The sequence below is a fragment of the Pongo pygmaeus genome, chromosome 20, assembly GCF_028885625.2.
Source record: "Pongo pygmaeus isolate AG05252 chromosome 20, NHGRI_mPonPyg2-v2.0_pri, whole genome shotgun sequence".
Classification (NCBI taxonomy): domain Eukaryota; kingdom Metazoa; phylum Chordata; class Mammalia; order Primates; family Hominidae; genus Pongo; species Pongo pygmaeus.
This window is the reverse complement of record NC_072393.2, coordinates 58095055-58120546: the sequence shown is the minus strand read 5'-3', so window position 1 is coordinate 58120546 and position 25492 is coordinate 58095055. Positions and strand designations below refer to the sequence as shown.

Below are 25492 nucleotides of genomic sequence, written 5' to 3'. Positions count from 1 at the left end.
ACAGTGAGCTGATGGCACCACTGTACTCCAGCCTGGGAGACAGGGCAAGACTGACTCTCTCTGTATAGATAGATAGACAGACAGATAGATAGATAGATGATAGATACATAGATGTATATAGAGATAGAAATATGGAGATATATACTATATATACATACATACATGTATGTATGTTTGTGATGAGAATTTAAGTGATGAAATCAAATATTTACCCAAAGTATTGCAATTGTGAAAAACTGTAGGATGAAATGAAAAAAAATGCTCCTCAATAAGAATCAGAAGTGTGGGTAACAGAGATTTTTTTCTTGTGTTGGAATAAATCTGAAAGAAAATATTTATGAAAACGACATGGTAAAGTTGGGAACTAGAGAGAAAAAAGCTCGACTTTAGTAGCAAACTCATAATTACCTCGTCCAGAAATTTGTAGACAATGATATGAATATAGGAAGGGAAATGTTTTCCATTGTTATTTTTAAGACGGACTTGGACTTGAAGAACTGAACTGCATGTAGATCCACTAGGTAAATGTAGCTTTAATCACAACTGTAACCAGCAGTCAATTATTAAGCCTCAACCCACCCACTCTCCAGGGCTCTTGGGCCTCCAAAGCTCCAGACTCCTCAGGCCCCTAAACCACAGACACGTACAGGCCTCCTCAAACATTGACTCCAAATTAAATCTGAAACCTCAAACTGAAACCTCTTTCACGAAAACCTTCTCCAGCCCCAAGCTTCTCTATCACATTAAATTGCAAACCCGGACTGGACACCAAGTTCATTCCTTGATACACACTTTCCTACCCCGTTTCTCAACCACTGATTCCCACGGCATTCCCTCAACGACCATAAACCTTGACAGTAGGTCGTTAATATCTTCCAGTCTCTTAATTACTGACCGCCAGGCGCCCTATCACCAAAGCCAGACTTCTCCATTGAGTAAACCCAGAGAGAACCCCAGGACGCAAGGTCCCACATGGTCTCAGAACAGGGGGCTCCCCTTCATTGACCCCCACAGGCCTTTCACTTGGAGCCACATCCAGACCCCGACCCATCTGATCCTGAGTCTCTCCGGACTCCACCGAACGCTGGGACCAAACACTAAGCCTGCGTCCAAAACGACTTACATCTGCCTCCGCAGCCGTTGCTAGGGACTTTGAGGGCCCTCGGCGTCTGGCCGGGAAACCATGCATTCCCAGACGACAGAGTTCCTCCCTCGGCCTCGCACTGTGACGTATCATGGCCACGCCCATCTCGGCGACTCCCACCAGAGAACCCGGAAGGAAGGGCTGTTACCACGGCGTTGGAAGACAGTGAATTAATTTCAGGGAACCTCAGTCACTGCGCGAACTAGATAAATTATCAGAAAATTATAAAAACTTTTAACAGCCTGAGCAAAAAAATAAGATGGCCGCGCACTCTACCCCACACTGAGCCCTTAGGAAGAAGCATCATTATGAAGGCAAGGGGCAATGTGCCTTTTGAAAGAGGCAACCTGGAATTGAGTATCCAGTTAAATTTATTTAGATGGGATGCCAACTTCTGAAAGGTGAGTTCAATACCTGGTCCCAAGGACAGGCCTGGGAAGCCCAGTAGCGCACCCTGATTTATGTGTTCAGGGAGTAGGATGCTATGACTGCTATGATAGGATGTGCAGATTCACAAGGCAAGAAGTAGAGAGAATCTGAAGTCCAGGTTGAAGAAGAGTCCATTTCTTATACTCTTAACTGCAGAGCATCTGTACTGAATCCACCCTGTTACAGGCCACAACTTTATGTTTTGTTCATCAGTGTATCCTGTGTGCACAAGTGTCTGCAACAGTGCAGATGCTCAAAAACTATTTGTTGTAATCACTCAATAACCCAGAGTTTGGGTTTCAATTTTGAGGCAGCCACTTTATGGCAAATTTCCACTTTATTTTTCCTTGTGAGCAGGACTGTTTCTGACATGGATATATCTTTATTAGATCAAGGGAAGGAACTGAGTACAGGAGAGGATGAGGGTCTTAACCCCAGGTGAGAAGGAATGATGAAGATAAATCATATGTTCCAATTCAGCATACCACAGATGAGCCAGGATCTTTAAAACAGTAGCAGCTCTCCAAGATGACAGATCTGCAGACAAACTTAAGTGTTCTTATCCAAGATATCCAAAAGGTTCTCACCTTCACCCACCTTACATGCTGTCCTTTATTTTTAGAGAATGAAGTTATTTTATTCTTTTATTGGGCTTATTCTGTGAATCCTATTCCTTCTCTGTTCTGCCCTTCTTATGACAGAAATGAGTATCTATTCAGGATTTTTTTTAAGTTTTTTTTAGAATAACACTAATCCTTAGAATTTCTTTCCGGTAGCTCCTTTCCTTCAATGGCAAAAGTAATTTTGATCAATTGTCCACTGGGTTATTCATGCACCTTCATTCATCTTCCAAATCTACATATAATTAATTTCTATTTTGGTATCTGCTAGGGTATATACAATTGCCTACAAACTATCAAGGAATTTATAATTTAGGTAAAGACATGAACACTTTTTAGAAAAGTATTCATATCCTGTTTTATGTAAGGAAAATTGAGTCCTTTCCCCTTCCCACTCCAAATATGTCCCATGAACAAAAAATTACCAGGACAATTTGATCTTTATATTGTTATGTCTCTTTCAACTGATATAGGCATATGCATTTTTTAACTACAGCTGCTGGAGGGTAAAATAGCTACATGCATATAATCCAGCTTTTTAAAAATGCTGGCTTGAAATTTTGCTTTGTTTCCCACTGCCGTCATCCATGGTTCCTAGATAAAGGAAACAGTTTCAGGTAAAGAAAACAGATCATTCAAACTATTCTGAATGGTGTTTATGCCAACAATAAGACAAACCACAGGGTTAGGATGAGGACTACCTTCTAAATTAAGAGTATGGCCAATTGGTTATTCACAAGTTTTGAACTTATTCCTCTGGGGTGATATTTATAAAGTCAAACACATCCAAACTTGTTGTGTTACATTATTAAATTATTTTTCCTTTTGAAGAGCTTCAGTAGTCTGAAATAACAAGTGAAGAAATTTGGAATCAAAGAAACACAAGAGCTAATCATATAATGATCTTGGTTGGGAATAGAAGACTCTTATCAAAAAAGGGGGAAGAGGTACATTGTGCTATAAATTTAAACAATGGTGTGTAACACTGACAACCCCTTTTAATTAGTCATTGACATATCAACTAGTGATTCAAAGTATATTGTCCTAAAATACACATCCTGTATATTATCTGCCATATAATGATGTTAGATTTGTGATCAAAATCTCTAAAATATTCCTTTTCACAGGGCTTATTTGCTTCATGTGTTCTTTCATATTTTGATGCAGATGTTCTAGTTACATTTTCATAGTTTTATTTCTATATGATTCTCTCTGAGGATAAGGCAGAATGTACCACTAGCAACCCTGCCACATTCACAGCCTTCAAAGGTCTTCCAACAGTTTCTCTCCTGTGTAAACTCCCTGATACCTACTGGGGTACTATTTCTGAACAAGGACTTTTCCATGATCATTATATTTCTACCAACTATAAGCTCACTGAAGATGTGATCTATGGTCACTGATGAGAGGATCTATCTTCCCATAAAAGAATTTCCCAGTCTCCACTTCATACTATTTTTCTCTGAGTATATGCTTATCAGCCATAACGTTTTATTCAAGGGCTTTCCACCTTGAATATATCAGTTTGTTCCTGTGTGTTTTTTGTGACATATGATGTAATTGATCACTGAAAGCACTACCACATTCACTGCATTCATATGGTTTTTATTCTGTGCAAATTCTACTATCTGCTGAGACTGAACTTCTGGCAACAGGCTGGCTCACAATGGCTACTTTGCTAACTGCTTGGAACGCACTGTTAGTTAATGAGGTCTGAACTGCCACAGAAGGCATCTGCAGAGTCACCATGTTAACAGTCTTTATCCTGTATGAGATCACGTGTATGTGATAAGCTATGACTCTCTGAGCAAGGATTTTCCAATTTGACTGAACCTACACGTTTCTCTCTTGCATGCAGCATTCCCTTATGATAAACAAGGCATGACAAGTGGGAGAAAGCTTTCCCACAATCAGAGCATCCATAGGGTCTCTCCCCTGTATGAGTTCTCCGATGTCTGTTGAGACATGATTTATCTCTGAAAGCTTTCCCACAGTCACTGCATGTATAGGGTTTCTCTCCTGTGTGAATTCTCTGGTGGTTAATGAGACCTGACTTGTGTGAGCAGGATTTTCCACACTCAGTACATACAAAGGGTGTCTTTCCTGTGTGAAATCTCTGATGGGATATTAAACATGTCTTCTGGCTGAAGCCTTTCCCACATTCATTGCATACATAGGGTTTCTCTCCAGTGTGAGTACGTCGATGAATAAGGAGATTGCCCTTTTGGATGAAGCCTTTTCCACATTCATTGCATATATAGGGTTTTTCTCCAGTGTGAATTCGCTGATGTACAATGAGATTTCCTTTCTGAATGAAGCCTTTTCCACAATCACGGCATATATATGACTTCTCTCCTGTGTGAGCTTTCTGATGTGCATTGAGCTGTGATTTCCAGCGGAATGCTTTGTCACATTCAGTGCATTCATAGGGTTTCTCTCCTGTATGAGTTCTCTGGTGTTCAGTGAGCCTGGACTTTTTGGAGAAGGCCTTCCCACACAAGCTGCATCCATGTGGTTTCTCTCCTGTATGAACTCTCTGATGATTAATGAGCCGAGACTTCTTGATGAAGCCTTTTCCACAATCACCACATATATATGACTTCTCTCCTGTATGAATCTTCTGGTGTGCATTGAGCTGTGATTTCCAGCGGAATGCTTTGTCACATTCAGTGCATTCATAGGGTTTCTCTCCTGTGTGGTTTCTCTGGTGTTCAGTGAGCCCGGACTTTCTGGAGAAGGCTTTCCCACATATACTGCATCCATGAGGTTTCTCCCCAGTGTGAACTCTCTGATGATAGATGAGGCGAGACTTCTTGAGGAAAGCCTTCCCACACTCAGTGCATACATGGGGTTTATCTATCTTTTGAGTTCGCTGATGCTTAATGAATTGTGAATTTGTATTCATAGAATTTCCACCTTCGGGGAAGTTCATTTCATTATGAAATTGTTCATGCTTGGCATGAAGGAAGGATTTCCCATCTCCATTAACCCCCACAGAATTATTGATTTCATACCTTTTGTTCTGGTTGACTAAACTTAAATTTGATTTCAGTATTTTCCCATGTAAGTCAAATGTACCATGATTTTGCCTTAAAGGAAAATCACTTTTCCTCTGATGAATGATGTTTCCAAATGCATTATGTTTATGGCATTGTTCCACTCTCTTCAGACATCTTTGGTTTTGTGAGTGCATCTGTAGATGATTGTCAACTTTCTTGATTTCTAGGAAAGAAGAGAACAATAAATCTTTCCATGAGCATGGAATAGAACTATTTCACAAACAGCCTTGTACAGGCTGGCTCTACTGACCACACTATTTCCACGGTTTAAAAAACTCCAAGTAGATATGCCTATTGTCACTTGGACAAGAATAAACCATTATAATTTTAACAAAGAAAACAAAAAATAAAAGCAGTCAGTGTATAAACAAGGTAAATTTCTCAGGAAATGGCAAGTTAATTCCTGCTCAGACTCATGCCAGAAACCTTACTATCATCTTTCATTTGTATGTTTGTCTCACACCCTTTGTCTACTTCAATAGTAAATTCCATATGTCCTCCTTTATAAATATACAGTAATCCCTCATCTATGGGTGATATGTTCCAAGACACCCCCCACACCATGGATGCCTGAAACTCTGAATCATACTAAACCCTATATCCATTATGTTTTTTCCTATACAGTGCATACATACCTATAAGAAAGTTTATAAACTAGGCACAGGAAGAGATTAACAATAACAAATAATAAAATAGAAGAATTATAACAATAGGCTAGCATCACACTCTTGAGCTTTGGAGGCATTATTAAGTAAAACAAAGGTTACTTGAACACAAGCACTGTGATACCTTGACAGTTGCTCTGATAACCAAGATGGCTACTAAGCAACATAGGTGGGTAGGGTACACAGCATGCATATGCTGGACAAAAAATGATTCCTGTCCCAGGATGGAGCAAGATGGTGCAAGAGTTCATGCTCCTTGGAATGGTGAGCAATGTAATTAAGAATTGTTTGTTTCTAGAATTTCCCATTTAACATTTTCAGACCATAGTTGACTGCAGGTAGCTGAAACTGTAGAAAGAGAAACTGTGGATAACGGGGGACTCCTGTATTCTGAAACTCACTAACACTCACCCCTTCTACTTAGGTGGAAGAGAATCACTCTGTCTGGTACTATAGCAATAGCCTCCCAAGTGGACTTCAGGCTTCAACCTCTGCCTTCTCCTGTATACTTTCTACAAAGTAGTGAAAGTGATCCTTTTAAATATAAATGACATCATGTCACTCTTCTACTCAAAACTCCTTCATGTTTCCTCATCTCATAATTTTTTAAAAAATCAAGTCATGGCCGGATACAGTGGCTCACGCCTGTAATCCCAGCACTTTGGGAGGCCGAGGCACACGGATCACGAGGTCAGGAGATCAAGACCATCCTGGTCAACACCGTTAAACCCCGTCTGTACTAAAAATACAAAAATTAACTGGGCATGGTGGCATGCACCTGTAGTCCCAGTGACTCGGGAGGCTGAGGCAGGAGAATTGCTTGAACCAGGGAGGCGGAGGTTGCAGTGAGCTGAGATCGCAGCACTGCACTCCAGCCTGGAGACAGAGAGAGATTCTGTGTCAAAAAAAAAAAAAAAAAAAGGCAAGTCATTAAAATGTCCTTGAAAGGTCATACATGACCTGTCTACCCCAAACTCCAGATCCCACCACACTGTCCTTACTTCCGTATTATCTCCGACCACTGCCCCTCTTGTTCACTCCTCTGTATTCACACAGGCTTCCTTGAAGTTCCTCAAACACACACCTGCCTTGGGCCTTTGGACCTGCTATTTTGTCTACTTGGAAGGTAATTCACCAGAGGGACGTACTCACATCTGTCATACAGCTGCTCAAAGGCATCTGACCAAACAGCCATTCCCACTCCTGGCATCCCTCATTATAATTTGTTATTGATCTTCCCAGCATTTTTCACCACAAGACATTTATCCATTTTGATTAATTTCGTGCCTCTTCCTTTTAGCATGTAATCTCCAAGAATAATTTTGTTGTTGTTATTGATGTTCACAGCTGTCAGGGCTCACATGTAATAGGCTATCAAAAAATATTTAAGGCAATGAAACAAGGAAAGTAAGGGACACACTGCGGAGACTACTTCAAATGTAGTGCTTTAAATATAGTTGGCTTTGAATTTATGAAAAGGAAAAGGAAAGCCAACTCTGTGTAGGCAAGATAATACCATATCATGGTGATTCAACTAGATTATCACCTGACAGATGAGAAATTTCCATCTTATATGACTGCTATGATTCACTGGGACTCAGTGCCATCAGACTATGGTAAGAACAGAAAAGCTTTAAGGGAATAAGTCCAGGAATATAATTGAAGAGAAACTAAATAATAGGCAGAATTAATTATTCCAAAAGGAAATTGAGGCAAAGCAGGCATGAGGTGTAGTAATCTGGTTTGGGTTGGAAAGAGAATGAGACTACTTCAAAAATCAATTGAAAGAGCAGACTTTAAATACGGGAGCTGAGGAGGCAGGAAGTTTCAAGGTAACCTTATGGTGGCCAGGATCGACTCAAGGAGCTGACATGCAAGTGGGTAAAAAATATGGTACAAACATGTAAGTTAGGAAATATTAAGGGAGATGTCAATCTGAGAATCTCCATAGAAAAGACAAGAATGACAAGAACTTAAGTCATTAGAGTGAAGGAAACTTGTAAAGGATATGAGAAAAGAGCAAAATAAATGGGAAACAGAACCTCTGGAGGACCTCAGAGTGGGAGAAGAAAGAGAAGCTAAGGAAGCAAATATATGCAAAGCAACAGATCAGGTTACTAAGGGGGCACAGAGTCCAAGATAGGGTGGGAAGACCTTTGGAAAAAAAGAAAATCAACATTATCTAAAGGGGCAGAAAGGTATAGTGGTCAGGAGAGAGTGCTGATATCCAAGACCGCTCTTTGGTGACAGACATGGAAGGACGAATTTCACAGCAAGAGAAGTAGAAGGAACAGGTAGTGATGCTCTGATGGGGGAACAAGAAATGATGAGATTTGAGAATCCTAAAAAGGAAGAAACCTTGAGAAAAACAAATCAAACCTAGATTAAATAAAGAGTGATGAGGCCGGGCGTGATGGCTCACACCTATAATCCCAGCACTTTGGGAGGCTTAAGCGGGTGGATCACCAGAGGTCAGGAGTTTGAGACCATCCTGGTCAACTTGGTGAAACCCCGTCTCCACTGCAAATACAAAAAAATTTGCTGGGCGTAGTGGCGGGTGCCTGTGATCCCAGCTACTGGGGAGACTGAGGCAGGAGAATTGCTTGAACTGGGAGGCAGAGGATGCAGTGAGCCAAGATTGCACCACTGGGCTCTAGCCTGGGTGACAGAGTGAGACTCAATCTCAAAAAAATAAAATAAAATAAAATAAATAAAAAAATAGTGATGAAATCCAAGATGCGATAAAGAGGTAGATGTTCCTCTAAGTACCTGAAGGAGAAAGAGCTTTTGTGTGGGGAGAGGGATACATGGAGGCTCTGTCCACACAGCCTCAGATGCCCTGACAGCTCAGACACCGCTGAACAATTATCATGTGACTTGCTCAGCCACCCTCCTTGCTGGCTCTCACCCTGAACTCACCTGGACAGATTTGGCTGTGGATTTCATTTTCTACTGTCCATGGTTCTCCTTGATCCAACTTGAAGAGTGCATCTGGCTTGCTGGCTTGATACCCTGTTCATAGGAAATGATACACAACTTAGGCTCATTGAATTGAGCTGTGGTCTATCAACATGGGACCATGTTCTGTTTTAGGAACTATGTAATTTATGTATCTGCAAAGCAAAGGGATTTTCCCTCTGAAGGGGGCACATTACACTCTTTTATCTGGGGCCAGGGAGGGTACAGAATCTACCACTTCAGAGCACCACAGGCCCTCCAGAGCTTTTGAAAGTTGAGAAAGCAAAGGCCTTTGACTGGGTACTCTCTGAGTGACACAGGGCAGCTGTCCTCACCCACTGACACGAGGTTGCTATAGTTCTCCAACATCACGTCTCGGTACAGGTCCTTCTGAGCAGGGCCGAGGAGCTGCCACTCCTCCCAAGTGAACTCCACAGCCACATCCTCCAGGGTCAGTGATTCCTGTAACAAGGGAGTCCTGCTTAATGTGAAGTATTTCTCTCATTTAAATGGAAGAAATGTGAAGAACATCGTTCTGCTCATTTTCACCAAATAGTCTGCATCTATATATCTAGGTGCTGTGATTTTTTAAAAAATACATTGTCATAGAGGCAAAATCCATCTCCAAAATCTATCTATATTCAAAATCTATCTCTAGCAAAATATTCTGTAATTGTATAATTATCTATCATTTAACAAATCAGAAGTTTCTATAAGAACCAATCATTTAATCCTCTTGCTAATCCTTTTTTTTTTGAGCACCTATTTGCCAGGCACTAAATATACTTTAGCAATATCAGGATGAATAAAGCATACTTCTTTATCCATCATGAATCTTCAATGAATCTTCATGTGCACTACCAGAATCAACCAGGAGGAAACCCCAAACACTACAAGATATTGCATAATAAATAAGTATATTTTATAAGTTAGGAGGAATAAAAGACTCTTTCCAAAACATGTCCAAAGAACAAGAGACAATTAAGTATTATTAACCCCTACTGCTAAATGTGACTGGCTTACAAAATAAATAAATAGGCCAGGCATGGTGGCTCACGCCTGTAATCCCAGCACTTTGGGAGGCCTAGGCGGGCGGATCACCTGAGGTCAGGAGTTCGAGACCAGCTTGCCCAACGTGGTGAAACCCCATCTTTACTAAAAATACAAAAATTAGCCAGGCATGGTGGTGCATGCCTGTAATCCCAGCTACTCAGGAGACCGAGGCAGGAGAATCACTTGAACCCAGGAGGCAAAGGTTGCAGTGAGCCGAGATCATGCCACTGTACTCCAGCCTGAGTGACAGAGTGAGACTCCATCTCAAAATAAATAAATAAATAAATAAATAAAATAAATAAATAATAAAAAAGAACATACAAAATATTATTCAAAAACCATACACACACATATGGGTTTTGAAGTATTTATATTTACGTTATCAGGCGTGTAAGCGGCATAACTGAAGAGATAGTCAATGAACTGGTAAGTAAATCTGAAAAAACTACCAAAAATGCAACAAAAGGACAGAATGATGCAATATATAAAAGACAAGATTAATAAATACAGAGGAGAGGTAAGGTCTAGCATGTACCAATTTAGTTTGTGAAAGAGAAAATACAATAATGGAAAGGTACTATCCAAAGATCTAACGGCTAAGACAGATACGTCTCTAAATATATACACATATATATACATACATACAAATATATGCAAACATGTATACATGTATATTTATTTATTCATGTGTCATTTAATAACAAGGATACATTATGAGAAATGCATCATTAGGCAATTCTGTTGTTCAACCATCACAGAGTGCACTTACTTAAACCTAGACGGTACAGCCTACTACATGCCGAGGCTCTATGCTATAGCCTATTGCTCCCAGACTATAAACCTATGCAGCATATTGCATATATATATATATATATATATATCCATGTACATTTATATACTTAAATTTTTTTAAGGTATTAAAGGATGAGGGAGTAAGAACTGGCTTTGAACATGGAAAAAGAGTGTGCACTATCTTAGATAGGGGGATGTTGAAAGCAAACCCTCTGGATCCCAACAACCCATTCCCTTACCAGACAACAGTACTTTCAACTCCCTACTGCCAATCCTGTCTCAAACAGTAAGTCAGCCACCTGTTCATACAGAGAACCTTAGAAAGTCATGCAATCCCAGCCTGGGCAACATGGCAAAACCCCATCTCTACAAAAAACACAACCATCAGCTGGATGTGGTGGCACATGCCTAGCTACTTGAGGGGCTAAAGTGGGAGGATTGCTTGAGCCCAGGAGATCGAGGCTGCAGTGAGCCATGTTCACAGCACTGCACTCCAGCCTGGGTGACAACGTGAAACTCAAAAGAAAAAGAAGAAAAATGAAAAAACATTTTAGAAAAAGAATAAAAAAAGAAAGTCGTGCAATCTTTCCATTTTCCTCAGCCTTTCAGGTTTTATTCCTGGATTGACCCTAACAGCCATAAGGCTGGGTCCTTGGTTAACCTTGCCTTGGCCCCCTGAACTGTGTCCTCTGAGTTCCTTTGGCCTCTTCCCAAAAAGGTCTCTGAGGACCTGTGCTTTGGCATGTATGAGAAGGCTGTGCTTATGGCATTTATATCCGGGGCCAGGCGCGGTAGCTCATGCCTGTAATCTCAACACTTTGGGAGGCCGAGGTGGGAGGATCATTTGAGGTCAGGAGTTCAAGACCAGCCTGGCCAACATGGTGAAACCCTGTCTCTACTAAAAATACAAAAATTAGCTGGGCAGTAGTAGTGCATGCCTGTAATCTCAGCTACTCAGGAGGCTGAGGCAGGACAATCACTTCAGCCTGGGAGGCAGAGGTTGTGGTAGGCCAAGATTGCACTACTGCACTCCAATCTGGATGACAGAGTGAGACTCTTATCTCAAAAAAATAAAAGAAAGAAAAAAGACACCATCTGTCACACCACCTCTAGGAAGAAACATCCAAAAACTGTCCTGGGACCTAAGTGCATTTAATAGTGACACCTCTCGGGAACTGGTCTGCTTTCTCCTGAGAGTCAGTGCATATCCTGTGACCAAGGACTCTCTGGATGTGATGACAGTCAGAGACATTTGACAGAAGGTGACAGCTACTATAACCCACAGGATGCTCCGGTCACACATTAGGTTCCAACATTAGTCATTTTGTGTGAATTCCATTGTGCTGTTTTTACTCACACTTCTGACACCAAATGTGTGGGTTTTTGCTCACATCAACCAGTTCTCCAATTCTCTAACACCCAACAGGTGTCCAACAATTAGATTCAATTCTGACACCAACTCCTGGAAGACCCATAGGTTAAGGTTTCTGTCCCACAAGACCAACCTTACTTCAGACACCAGTTACAAGTGTGAGGTCCCCAGGTTACAAAGACTTTTGTCCCTTGGCTACAAATGTGGGGATTTCTGCAACCCACCTTGAGGTTCAATAATCTACTAGAACAACTCACAGAGCCCAGGAAAGCACTCTACTATTACTGGTTTATTTACAACCCAGGAATAACCCAATGGAAAAGCTGCACAGGGCACAGTATGGTGGTGTATAGGCATAAATTTCCATGCTCTCTCTGCACGCACCAACCTCCCAGCACCTCAATGTGTTTACTAACCCAGCTCTCCAAACCCTGCTGTTTAGGGGTTTATATGTTACACAGACATGGTTGAATAAATCATTGGCCACTGGTGACTGAACTCAATCTCCAGCCTCTCTCTGCTCCCTGAAGATTAAGGGTAGGACTGAAAGTTCCAAGCTTCTCATCAAGGCTTGTTATTTCTGGCAACCAGCCTCCATACTGAAGCTACCTAGGGGTCCACTGAGAGTAGTTTCACTAGAAAAAAAGAGGACCAGGCATAGTGGCTCACAACTGTAGTCCCAGAACTTTGGGAGGCCAAGGGAGACAGATTGCTTCAGCTTGGGAGTTAGAGACCAGCCTGTGCAACATGGTGAAACCGCATCTCTACAAAAAAATACAAAAAGTTAGCTGGGCCTGGTGGCACACACTCCCAGCTAGTTAGGAGGCTGAGATGGGATGATCACTTGAGCCCAGGAGGCCGAGGCTGCAGTGAGCCAAGATTGCACCACTGCACTCCAGTCTGGGTGACAAAGTGAGACCCTGTCTCAAAAAAAAAAAAACAAAACAAAACAAAAAAAAAACCCTTATCATTCAGGAAATTCCAAGGGTTTCAGGAGCTCTATGCCAGACAAAGACCAAATATTTTTCTATGATACCACATGTAAACAATATAGTCCTGATCCTCCTTTGCCTAGATGTTGAAATTAGAATCTAAATTTACTGATGCACAAATCCTAGTTTACCAACTTATACTTTTTGACTTAATTCAACTGACTTTTAAAGTCTTCCAGAAATCAATCATGTGATGAAGGAAAGACTAAAACAAACAAAAAGTCACCTGGGACTTGATCATTTTCTTCTGTTACTGGGAAATAGCCAGTAAGTAGGATGCTTTGTCTGTAGTCTCTCCTTGAGCTGCCCTCAATTTCTGGCTAGAAATCTTGGTCTCTGGTGAATTACATCCCTGCAAAGGATGGTATCCAGGTCCTGGAACCTCCTCCTCACCTCACTTGAAGTGTCTTGCTCCTGGAGTCAGGACCTGCGGGCTGAAGAGTAAATTGATTTGAGTGTACATTCCCTGCAGGCCCAGGTGCTGTCACTGCTGCTGTGTTCTCACCTTAATGCAAGGTCATCTCTAACTGTCCCTTTATTTGGGGCCCCAGAAGTTTTAACCCACCCTGGGGCAACAACAAATCCTGGAGCAACAAAACATAAGATTCTACATGTATGGCCAATACATTTATAAACTGTCTTTCTTCTGTGAAATGGAAGTGGGGTGACTGTGAGAGGGGAGATGGGAAAGGAAAACTAGCACCAACATGATGCTGCAACACCAAGAGACTTCTTAGATCAGGTTTTAGAAAAAGGGCAGAGAAGGTGAGGAATTGGATACTTATTTCTTTAAAACCACGTGTGTCCACATGCCTGGTCAAAAGTCATCACATACCTCACATGTAGGCATGCCTCAGTTTGAAGACAAATGTACTAAGCCAAGCAGAGGCATTGTCTTATTTGAATTCTCATTACTACCTTCTGCATTACATCCTTATAAAGTATCAATCATTATTTCCCATTCCAACATTGACCTAAGGCTTACAGATTTGACTATATTGTCCAAAAGCAGAAGTAGAATCTGAACCCACACAGCCTGTCTCCAAGAACATGACCTTAGCCTCTGCTGAATTCCTTTGGACCACATACCGTCATCATACATCTTAGCTCTCTTTGCTACTACCTTGAGGGAGTTTCATTCATCATGGAAGATGGCCACCATCATAGACATATAATCTGACCTTCTGAAATCAGCACTGCCAACAGTGACACAGGCACAAAGACAAATGGAAAAGCTGCACACTACACCCCTGGCCTGAAAGCAGCAGGTCAGAGAGTGGCGGCCCCAGAGGCTTTCTTTATGCCCAATTCTAAAACTCAAGTAAGAGACTCACATGGTGAGAGCATCAACTGGATGGAGTCACCCTGAGCTTTCCTTCCACCTGGGTGGAATCATTGTGACAAGCTCCCAGTGGCCCTCCTGCATGCTCCAAACCCACAGGGCCTGCACTGACTCATCCTCTAACCCACAGCTGCAAATGCTCCCCTTCCCTCTGCAATCTCAGAAGCACATAATTGTGGCAAGAGATGTTTCACACTTTTCTTCTTAGAATGACACCAGTGGAAAGGTGTGGAACCCAAATGATCTAACATTCCTGGGCAGGAGGCGATGGATGCAACATTTCAGTGACATCCAGGGTGTGTATTTCAAATGACAAGGCTTCCTTTCCCATGAGCTTCCACAGCCCCTTTCCCGGGAATAGCTGAAGAGCTTCTACTTCATTTTTGACCCTTATGAGCTTTCTGGAGAATGTAATCACGTGTAATCACGCCTGTTTGCTCCAGTGGCTAAGTCCTTTCCCTGGAGGTGTATATTTCCTGAAAACTCATGTATGTATAGGAAGCCATAAAGAAAATTTCCATAAATTCTAAAGCATCATTACCAAACAGGACGTGTTCACAAATCATCATGATATGAAAGAAACAACAAAGAAAAGTATATTTAAAAAATTAAAAAACATAAAATAAGACTATGTATTATTTTTGGATATGTACACATTTAATAAAACATGCATTATATGAAATTAGTTCAAGAGAATAGTTATCCCTAGGGATGGAGGAGAGGAAAGGGGGTGGATTAGAGGATATCACTGAAGGTGCACTTGCATCAGTTTATTTCTTTTTTAAAAGTACCAACAACAACAACAAAAAAAGCAAGTATACTGTGGAGGAAAATCTCATTGAGTAAAAATGGCAGAGTAGGTAGGTCCAAGGGTCTGTCCCTCTATCGAAAAATCAAAAACTCAAGTAAAAAAACTATCAAAAAATCAAGTAAAAACAATCAAAAACAAAACAAAAACTTGGTCAGAACTCTGAAAAACAGTCAAAGGTTTACAACAACAGAGCAAATGTTGAGTCAAAAAAAAGGTGACTGGCCGGGCATGGTGGCTCATGCTTGCCTATAATCCCAGCACTTTGGGAGGCTGAGGCCAGAGGATCACTTGAGGCCAGAAGTTCAAGACCAGCCTGGCCAACATGGTGAAACCCCATCTCTACTAAAAATACAAAAAGTAGCCAGGTGTGGTGGCACATGTCTGTAGTCCCAGCTACTCAAGAGGCTGAGGCAGGAGAATCATTTGAACCTGGCAGGCGGAGGTTGCAGTGAGCTGAGATCACACCACTGCCCTCCAGTCTGGGTGACAGAGCTAGACTCCATCTCAAAGAAACAAAACAAACAAGAACAACAACAACAAAATGGTGACTTAAAATAGTGGAAAGTTCTGTGCCATTTTTACTTGTCTTTGCTCCACCCCCTCCCCAGCTCACTGATGGTCTTAAAGATTGCAGCCAACATTCCCAATGTGGGAACCTGGATTCAGGCCCTGGAGGGAACAGAATAGACTTTATTCACAAATAATTTTGTTTAGCTGGGTGGAGTGGCTCAGGCCTGTAATCCCAGCACTTTGGGAGGCTGAGGTGGGAGGATCACTTGAGCCCAGGAGTTTGAGTCTGTGGTGAGCCAAGATCTTGTCACTGTACTCCAGCCTAGGTGACAGAGTGAGACCCTGTCTCAAAAATAAAAATAAAAAAATTGTTTGTCGTCTATTCTAACTGCCTGAAAGACCTACACAACAGGCCCCTTCCTGTTTTGGAATTCGCTCAGGGAGGAAAAGTAATGGGCATTTCTCAAAAACTTTGTGAAGCAGAACAACAACCTTCAGCTGCCTTGGGCAAAAGATTACACTTGAGTCACAGAGGAAACGTTGTGAGAAAAAGGTAGGAGGAAAGTGTCTTGAGGAAATTATACCATTCGAAAGCACTCGTATAGACTGAGGAATTTATAAAGCCACATGCATGCACACGGGAGGATGTTGGCTGACAAAAGACCTAAGAAGACTCTAAAACGTTCCTTCTGGCTGATGTCTACAGGTTCAGTGCAAGCAGGAAGTGAACGGTAAGGCAGGTTTATAGATGCCCTGGCTAATCATTAAAGGAGTAGCCCAGCACACAATCCACAACCACAAAAACATTATGCTAAGTGAAAATGTCAGACATTCAGGTGTGGTGGCTCACACCTGTAATCCTAGCACTTTGGGAGGCCAAGGCAGGAGGATTACTTTGAGCTCAAGAAAAACTCTTTTTTTTTTTTTTTTTTTTGAGACGGAGTCTCGCTCTGTTGTCTAGGCTGGAGAGCGATGGCACGATCCCGGCTCACTGCAACCTCCGCCTCCTGGGTTCACGCCATTCTCCTGCCTCAGCCTCCCAAGTAGCTGGGACTACAGGCGCCCGCCACCACGCCCGGCTATTTTTTTATTTTTTATTTTTAGTAGAGACGGGGTTTCGCTGTGTTAGCCAGGATGGTCTCGATCTCCTGACCTCCTGATCCGCCAGCCTCGGCCTCCCAAAGTGCTGGGATTACAGGCGTGAGCCAACGCGCCCGGCTCAACATAAACTCTTGACCAGCCAGGGCAACATGAGGAAACCGCATCTCTACAAAAAGTTCAAAAATTAGCCAGGCATGGTGGTGCGTGCCTATAATCCCAGCTATTAGGGTGGCTGAGGTATGAGAATTGCTTGAGCCCGGGAAGCAGAGTTTGCAGTGAGCCAAGAGTGCACCACTGCGCTCCAGCCTGGGAAATAGAGTGAGACCCTGTCTCAAAAAAAAGAAAAAAAAGAAAATGTCAGACACTAAATGTCACGTTATATGATTTCATTTATATAAAATACCCAGATTAGGTAAATGCATACAGACAGCACACTGGCCAGGTGCGGTGGCTCATGCCTGTAATCCCAGGACTTTGGGAAGCTGAGGCGGGTGGATCACCTGAGATCGGGAGTTCGAGACTAGCCCGACCAACATGGAGAAACCCGGTCTCTACTAAAAATACAAAATTAGCCAGGCATGGTGGCGCATGCCTGTAATCCTAGCAGAGGCAGGAGAATTGCTTGAACCCGGGAGGCAGAGGCTGCGGTGAGCTGGGATCAAGCCATTGCACTCTAGCCAGGGCAACAAGAGTGAAACTCTGTCTCAAAAAAAAAAAAGATGTTGGGAGCTGAAAAGGCCAAATGAATCGTGACTAACTCAGCATTCCACTGGAGGCTACATGATCAAACAGCAAACTGTTTATCATGAGTACAGAATGTAGGCAAACTCGCTTCTGTACCTGCCCCAGAAGGTTTGCTGAGGGCCACCATTTCCTGGCGCTGGGCTCCTTGAGGCTATCTATGGGGACATCTAGAGGCTATTATTCAAGGAATGCAATCTCACAAGCCTGCTGTGAACCAAAAGGCCGACTGACAATTACTCGACAATCACTCCCCCTTCTCTCTATCTCTTTTGCCTAATAAATACGGAGGGCTGTGTAAAGCTCAGAGCCCTTATCCACTGGAGGCAAGGTGCCCCCTGACCCCTTCTTCCAAATATACTCTTTTGTTTTTGTCTTTTATTCCCTCATTTGCACCCCTTTGTTCAGTCCACCAGGGATCATGGTCAGTTACAACTGGCACCCCAAACAGCGACAGTAGAGCTTTTTTTGTAGAGCGACACTCTACAAAAAGAGACAGAAAGCACATGGGTGGTTGCCAGGGTCTACTGGAGGGGAGAATGTGAAGTGACTGCAAGTGGTGGTTGTACAACACTGTGAATGTACTAAGAGTGATTGCATTGTTGACTTTAAAATGATTAATTTTATGGCTTGTGAATTTTACCTCATTTTAAAAAATTAAATACATCCTACAAAAGTTCTAGGAATGAAGAAAAAAAAGTTCTATGAAACTATAAAAGTACATTCTCCAAAGTTAAGAGCAATATCAAAGATGAACAGGATGATTATCACTATTTTAACTATTCTGGAAAGGCTACCCAATTAGTTTGATAAAGAATCAAGCATAAATAATCAATATTAGAGAAGAGGAAATAAATTATATGACTAAGCAAGAGTGACAGTTTTATAGATTCAATTGAACATATATAAAAAATAAGTTTATAGTCAGATTGATGATTTTATATCTAAAAGTTGCAAGCATTCCAAAATAGACATACTTTTTTATCAGTATTAAGTGACTGAACAATTTTGGAAATAACACTTTGCACTGAATACTTTCAATTGAGATATTACTAGAACCCAAAAATCCACCTTGGAAATTTTTGTAAAGGAAATAGCGATACATGCATGCAAAGTTGATGTAAAGGATTTAGGTCTATTAACAGGATTAATTGGCTGATTAGAAGTACATACATCCAGAAATGGAGCTATCTAGTTATTAAAAATACTAACAATTCCATATTTAGTAAAAATACATGTACCTCAGTTATGTATATTATAAGTAAATGAAAAGTGGCTCAACGTAAGTCTCCAGAGAAATGCAAATCAAAACCATGAGAAATCACCTAACACCCACTAGAATGCCTGTAATAAAAAACCAAAAATAACAAGTGTTGGTAGGTATATGGTGGCAATGGACACCCTCAAATATGGCTGGTGGAAATGTTAAATGGTGCAGCCACTTTGGAAAAGTCTGGTAGTTCCTCAAATGCCTAAACATACTATATGACCAAGCAACTCCATTTCTAGGCTTATATATAAGAGAAATAAAAACAATAAAAGCTTACACACAAATGTTTATAGCACATTATTTATAATAGCCAAAAAGGGGAAATAACCCAAAAGTCCATCAACTGATGAAAGGATAAATACAAGATGCCATATCCATACCATGAAATACTATTCTGGCATAAAAAAGAATGAAGTACAGATACATGCTATGACACAGACAAACCTTGAAAACATTATACTATGTAGGCCGGGCGCAGTGGCTCACGCCTGTAATCCCAGCACTTTGGGAGGCTGAGGTGGGCGGATCAGCTGAGGTCAGGAGTTTGAGACCAGCTTGGCCAACATGTCAAAACCCCGTCTCTACTAAAAATACAAAAATTAGCCGTGCATGGTGGCAGGGGCCTGTAATCCCAGCTACTTGGGAGGCTGAGGCAGGAGAATCACTTGAACTTGGGAGGTGGTGGTTGCAGTGAGCTGAGATCATGCCACTGCATTCCAGCCTGGGTGACAGAGTAAGACTCTGTCTCAAAAAAAAAAAAAAAAAAAAATGCTATGTGAAAGAAACCAGTCACAAAAGACCACATATTATATTGTAGCATTTACATGAAATGAAATAAGAGTAAATTAGAAGAAAACAGAAAGGTCAAAATAAGCAAATCTATAGAGACAGAAAGTAGATTAGAGATTACTTAGTGGTAGGGCATAGGGAGTGGTAACAAAAGGGTACGGGGTTTCTTTTTAAGTGATGAAAATGTTCTAAAATTGACTTTGGTGATGGCCGCACATAGTAAAAGCCACTGAATTATACAGTACGTGACTAATAGACCTGTAATTAGGAAAAGCTGTCAGTAGAACTTAATTATGATAAACCTACTGAAATATTCAGGGGCAAATGTATGAATGTCTGCAACTTACTTTGAAATGCACCAAAAAACAAAGCAATATTTTACAAGATGGATAAATGTGGCCGGGTGAGGTGGCTCACACCTGGAATCCTAGCACTTTAGGAGGCCAAGGAGAGAGGATCACTTGAGGTCAGCAGTTTAAGATCAGCCTGGGCAACATAGTGAGATGCCATCTCTACAAAATGAAAAAAAGATGGATTAATGATGAGTAGAAGGATGATATATAGATAGATATGTAATAAAAGAAACACAATAAAATGATGATAAAATCCAGGTGGTAGGCATACAGGTATTCAATTGTAAAGTTCTTTAAATCATGTTATATGTTTGAAAATTTTTGTAACCTGGAGAACAGGGAAGCTTGTTCAGTAAGGTGACCAAAAACAATGTAAATATTTTCTAAACTAATTGCTCTTCTATGTAAGAGTGAATTAGAAGAGAACAGAAAGGTCAAAATTAAAAACACACCATTTACAATTGCAAAAAAATTAAAAACCAAGGTGCTGATGAGGGTCAGGGAGAAATGTTTGGGTAAACATAGAATTGTGACCCATTCTTAAAAGTGATAAGTGAACTTTTTAAGTCTTAAAATTCTATCTAAATATATCCATACACTTAGTGATTCAAGTCACAATGGTGCAGTTTTGCCTCTTGATGGTATACTATTACAGAAATCTTAAAAAAATTTTTTTGAACAAAAACATGGATGATATGTTTACTATAAGAACGTTTATAATGTAAAATTAAATAAGGCAAATTATACCCATGTTTCAGCAGCTTATCTGCATTGTGAAAATCAAGCATAGAAAACTGAAATTGAAATATACAAAAATCTTATCAAAAGTCATTACTGGGGAACACATTTTGGGATAAGAGAGAGGTTTTACTTGTGTCAGAACCTGAAAGAAAATATTTACGTGTGTGTATACATACATTCACACAGTAAACCTGAGGAAGAAGGACAAAAATCTTTAATAGAAACCTTATCATTTTCTTTGTTTTTTTTTTCCTTTTTCTTTTCTCCTTTTCTTTTCTTTTCTTTCTTTCTTTTTTTTTTTTTTTTTTGAGACAGGGTCTCACTCTGTTGCCCAGGCTGGAGTGCAGTGGCTCAATCATAGTTCACTGCAGCCTAGACCTCCCGGGGTCACGTGATCGTCCCACCTCAGCCTCCCGAGTACCTGGGACTACAGGCATGTGTTACCACACACAGTTAATATTTGTATTTTTTGGAGAGACAGGCTATGTTGTTCAGGCTGATCTCCAACTTCTAGGCTCAAGCCATTCGCCCACTTTGGCCTCCCAAATGCTGGGAATATAGGCGTGAGCCACCGCGCCAGGCCACCTTACCATTTTAGATTTGATTAATCTTTGATCTTCCCCAAAGCTTTCCTATTTACCAGGATGAGAGAAAGGAGAGATGTGAGAAGTCAAATGAGATTGTAAACCAGTCCTTGCAGAGAAACTTAAAAGGGACTGAGAGGGAATGTACCATTGGACCTGAACACACACACCAATCAGGATGCCCTGGCTGCCAAGGCTTCAGCCTTCACAAGCGTCTCCACGACTGTCACATCTAGACCTCCCTAACACTGGTCACAACCCCTTAGATTAATCCAAAAACCTGGGCCACACACCCAGGTTCACATGAACCCCGGCTCCTCCTCACTGAGTCGCATATTAAATCCTGATTACAGCCTGGAGCTAAGGCTCACGCCCGTAATCCCAGCACTTTGGGAGGCCAAGGTGAGAGGATCGTTTGAGGCCAGGAGTTGGAGACCAGCCTGGGCAACAGTGAGACTCTGCAATAAACAGATAGATTAGATAGATAGATAGATAGATAGATAGATAGATAGATAGATAGATAGATAGATAGATAGATTAGATAGATTAGATAGACAGATAGATTAGATAGATTAGATAGATACATAGATAGACAGCGTAGTGGCGCTCACCTGTAGTCCCAGCTACTCGGGAAAGCTGAGGTGGGAAGATCACCTGAGCCCCGGGAGATGGAGGCTGCAGTGAGCCACGATTGCGCCACTGCACTCAAGCCTGTGTGACAGAGCGAGACCCTGTCTCAAAAATAAAAAATAAAATCCCAAATCCAAGGCAGACACCCGTTTTCCTTGACAAAAACCACTCCTCACTCCAGTCCTCAATCACCGAGCCCTACAGAGTGACCCGCAAAGGCACCAAACCCTGATCACGGACTTCCAAGCGTTGCTCTGGACAGACCCTGACCACCGACCACTGGCATCCGTCAGGGCTGACTCCGGAGACGCCCCAACCCCAATACCCCGACTCCCACTTGCTCCCGCTTCCCCCAACAAACTCCACGGCTCCGCACTAAACGGACGCCCAGAGACACCCTCCTCCCCTCATCCTGACAGACAGACCCACACACAGACCTGATTTTGCGGGGAACCCACCCAGACTTCCCAGAGCCTGCACTTTCCTGAATTCTTCCACTTCTGGGCCGTCGCCCAGCGCCCAAGCCGGCCTACGGCGGCCGACGAAGGTCTGAAGTTGCAGGTGTACGGAGCACGGACGACTGGGAGGTAGTAAGTTCGCGTCCTCTCGTCACGGATACTGGAGGCGGCCATCTTTGAATCCTGCACGTACGGAAGGTAAAGTGGACCTTTTCTGCCCAAGTATTCAGGGATGGCGCGGGACGGTGAAGAACCCCATATTTTGGCACCTAAATCCTGCGCCCAAGTTTCATTTATTTTCAGAGGGTGGAGCTTAGCCAAGACAAACATGGTATGGGCTACGTGCCCCTTAGCGGGCTGGGGAGAAAAGTCATCCGCTTTGCACAAAGAATGACCGGAATGACACAATGGGCGCGGCCATCTTAACATTTAGGTGTCCGTACAAGTGAAAACGCTTTCTCCACAGAGGAAAAAGAGCAATCGCACCCTGAGTCATATACCGCGAAAACGCTTCTAGCTACATGTGGAGGGCAAGAGGAAGATTTTTGAGGACCAAAAGGGTGTGGAGAAGCAATTGAGGTACGAGGATATTGTTCACCCCATCAACGGAAAGTGAAAAAACAGCGACCAGCTGAAACCTCATTTACATTTGAGGGACAGGGTCACCGCCCAGTGCACGTAAAGAGAGCAGCCACCAGCCAACCGGAAAAGGGAATCCAATGCGGGAGGCGGGAATTTTCCTTAAGAGAGAAGAAGGGACTTCCCCCTGCTGGAGGTGGAGTCAATCTTAAGGTCGGGGCTTTCGGAGAACCAAGTGCCTAAAATTCTGGAAGGAATAAATAAGACGACTCTGGGAGAATGAAAAGTTGTAGAAGCCCGGGCGTGATGGCGCACACGTGTAGTCCCAGCTATTGGGGAGACCAAGGCAGGAAGATCGCTTGAGTCCAGTAATTCCAGGCTGCAGTGAGCTGTGATCGCACCTATCAATAGCCACTGCACTACACAGCCTTGGCAACCCCTTCTTGAGGAAAAAAAGAAAAAAAAAAGTTGTGCAAGAAAAGTAATCATAGGATACTACTCGACTGACCTATAAATATTATTTACATAGTCATCATAACGTAAATTCTAATTCTGATCCAACCTAAATTAAGACAATTCCATTGGAAGAATTAGAAGGAAATTCCTGCATGCAGTGGAGTGTTTATATTTATAACAGAGTTTTCATGTGTCCTTCATGATATATCTATAGAAAATGCCCCAAAATGCAAACTCCATTTCAGAAACATACCATGTTACTTAAAATATCAAATCTGTGAAGAGTAAAAAGCTTTACAGACTGTATGATTCCTTAGGAGAATTGCAAAATAAAAGCAAGAATCTTATGACTCAGGAATTCCACTCCTAGATACTTATACGACAGTAATGAAATTATATGTTCTCACAAAGACTCACAAGAATGTTCTTAGCACCTTTATGCATAATACCCTGAACACGAAACAGTCCAAGTGTCCATCAGTAGATGAATGTATAAGCAAATTGCAGTGTAATCATACCCTGGAATACTACTCAACAATAATAAAAGAACAAATAGATGTATGCACCAACATAGATAAATCTCAACAACCTTATGAAGGGGGCCAGCCCCTCCACACCTGTGGGTATTTCTCATCAGGTGGGATGAGAGAGTGAGAAAAGAAATAAGACACACAGACAAAGTATAGAGAAAGAACAGTGGGCCCAGGGGACCAGCACTCAGCATACGAAGGACTCGTGCCAGCACTGGTCTCTGACTTTCCTCAGTATTTATTGATCACTATCTTTACCATCTCAGAGAGGGGGATGTGGCAGGACTATAGGGTAATGGTGGGGAGAGGGTCAGCAGGAAAATATGTGAATAAAATTCTCTGTGTCATAAATAAGGAAAGGTGCTGTGCCTTGATGTGCACGTAGGCCAGATTTATGTTTGATTTACACAAGCGAGCATCTCAGTGTAGTAAAGAGCAGTATTGTCGCCAGCATGTCTCACCTGCAGCCATAAGGCAGTTTTCTCCTATCTCAGTAAATAGAATGTACGATCGGGTTTTGCACCAAGACATTCCATTCCCAGGGATGAGCAGGAGACAGATGCCTTTCTCTTATCTCAACTGCAAAGAGATCTTCCTCTTTCACTAATCCTCCTCAGCACAGACCCTTTACAGGTGTCCGGCTGGGGGATGGTCAGGTCTTTCCCTTCCCACGAGGCCATATCTCAGGCTGTCTCAGTGGAGAAAAACCTTGGACAATACCCAGGCTTTCTTGGACTTTACCAAGCATACTGCTTTCAAGCACTTTTTTAACAAAGCACATCCTGCACATTCTTGAATCCATTAAACCTTGAGTCAACACAGCACATGTCTCTGCAAGCACAGGGTTGGGGCTAGGGTTACAGATTTACAGCATCTCAAGGCAGAAGAATTTTTCTTAGTACAGATCAAAATGGAGTTTCTTATGTCGTCCTTTTTCTACATAGACACAGCAAAAATCTGATCTCTCTTTCTTTCCCCCACAATTCACCCTTAAGGTTGGCAAAGATTAAATGGCCAAGGTTGTGAGGAAATATGCATTGCAACAGACTTAGCCTTTCTAAGCCTTTTTTTTTTTTTTTGAGACGGAGTCTAGCTCTGAAGCCCAGGCTGGAGTGCCTTGGCTCACTGCAACCTCTGCCTCCTGGGTCCCAGTTCAATTTTCCTACCTCAGCCTCCCAAGTACCTGGGATTACAGGTGCATGCCACCATGCCCAGCTAATTTTTGTATTTTTAGTAGAGGCAGGGTTTCATCATGTTGGCCAGCGTGGTCTTGAACTCCTGACCTGGTGATCCTCCTGCCTCGGCCTCCCAAAGTGCCGGGATTACAGGGGTGAGCCACCGTGCCCAGCCCCTAAGCCTTTTTTAAATATGCAGAGTGAAGGTAATATTTATTTCTACCATCTACAGCTTTTATAGTTTTATGTAAGATAATGCAAATATTATGCTTGACATAGGTACCTATTCAAAAAAACTGTATACACTTAAAATATTAGCTAGTAGTTTTCAGTGGAGT

General features: G+C 42.0%; 1 protein-coding gene across 1 annotated transcript; it reads right to left on the bottom strand.

The window, feature by feature from the left end:
- Positions 1-3782: 3782 nt before the first annotated feature.
- On the bottom strand, positions 3783-24952 carry ZNF613 (zinc finger protein 613). Its single transcript, XM_054461974.2, is given in 8 exon segments — positions 3783-3949; positions 3951-5415; positions 8837-8929; positions 9211-9337; positions 13311-13518; positions 19996-20160; positions 21938-22037; positions 22394-24952. Coding segments are annotated over 5 exon segments (1851 nt in total). The 5' UTR covers positions 13326-13518; positions 19996-20160; positions 21938-22037; positions 22394-24952; the 3' UTR covers positions 3783-3798.
- Between the last annotated feature and the right edge of the window lie 540 nt (positions 24953-25492).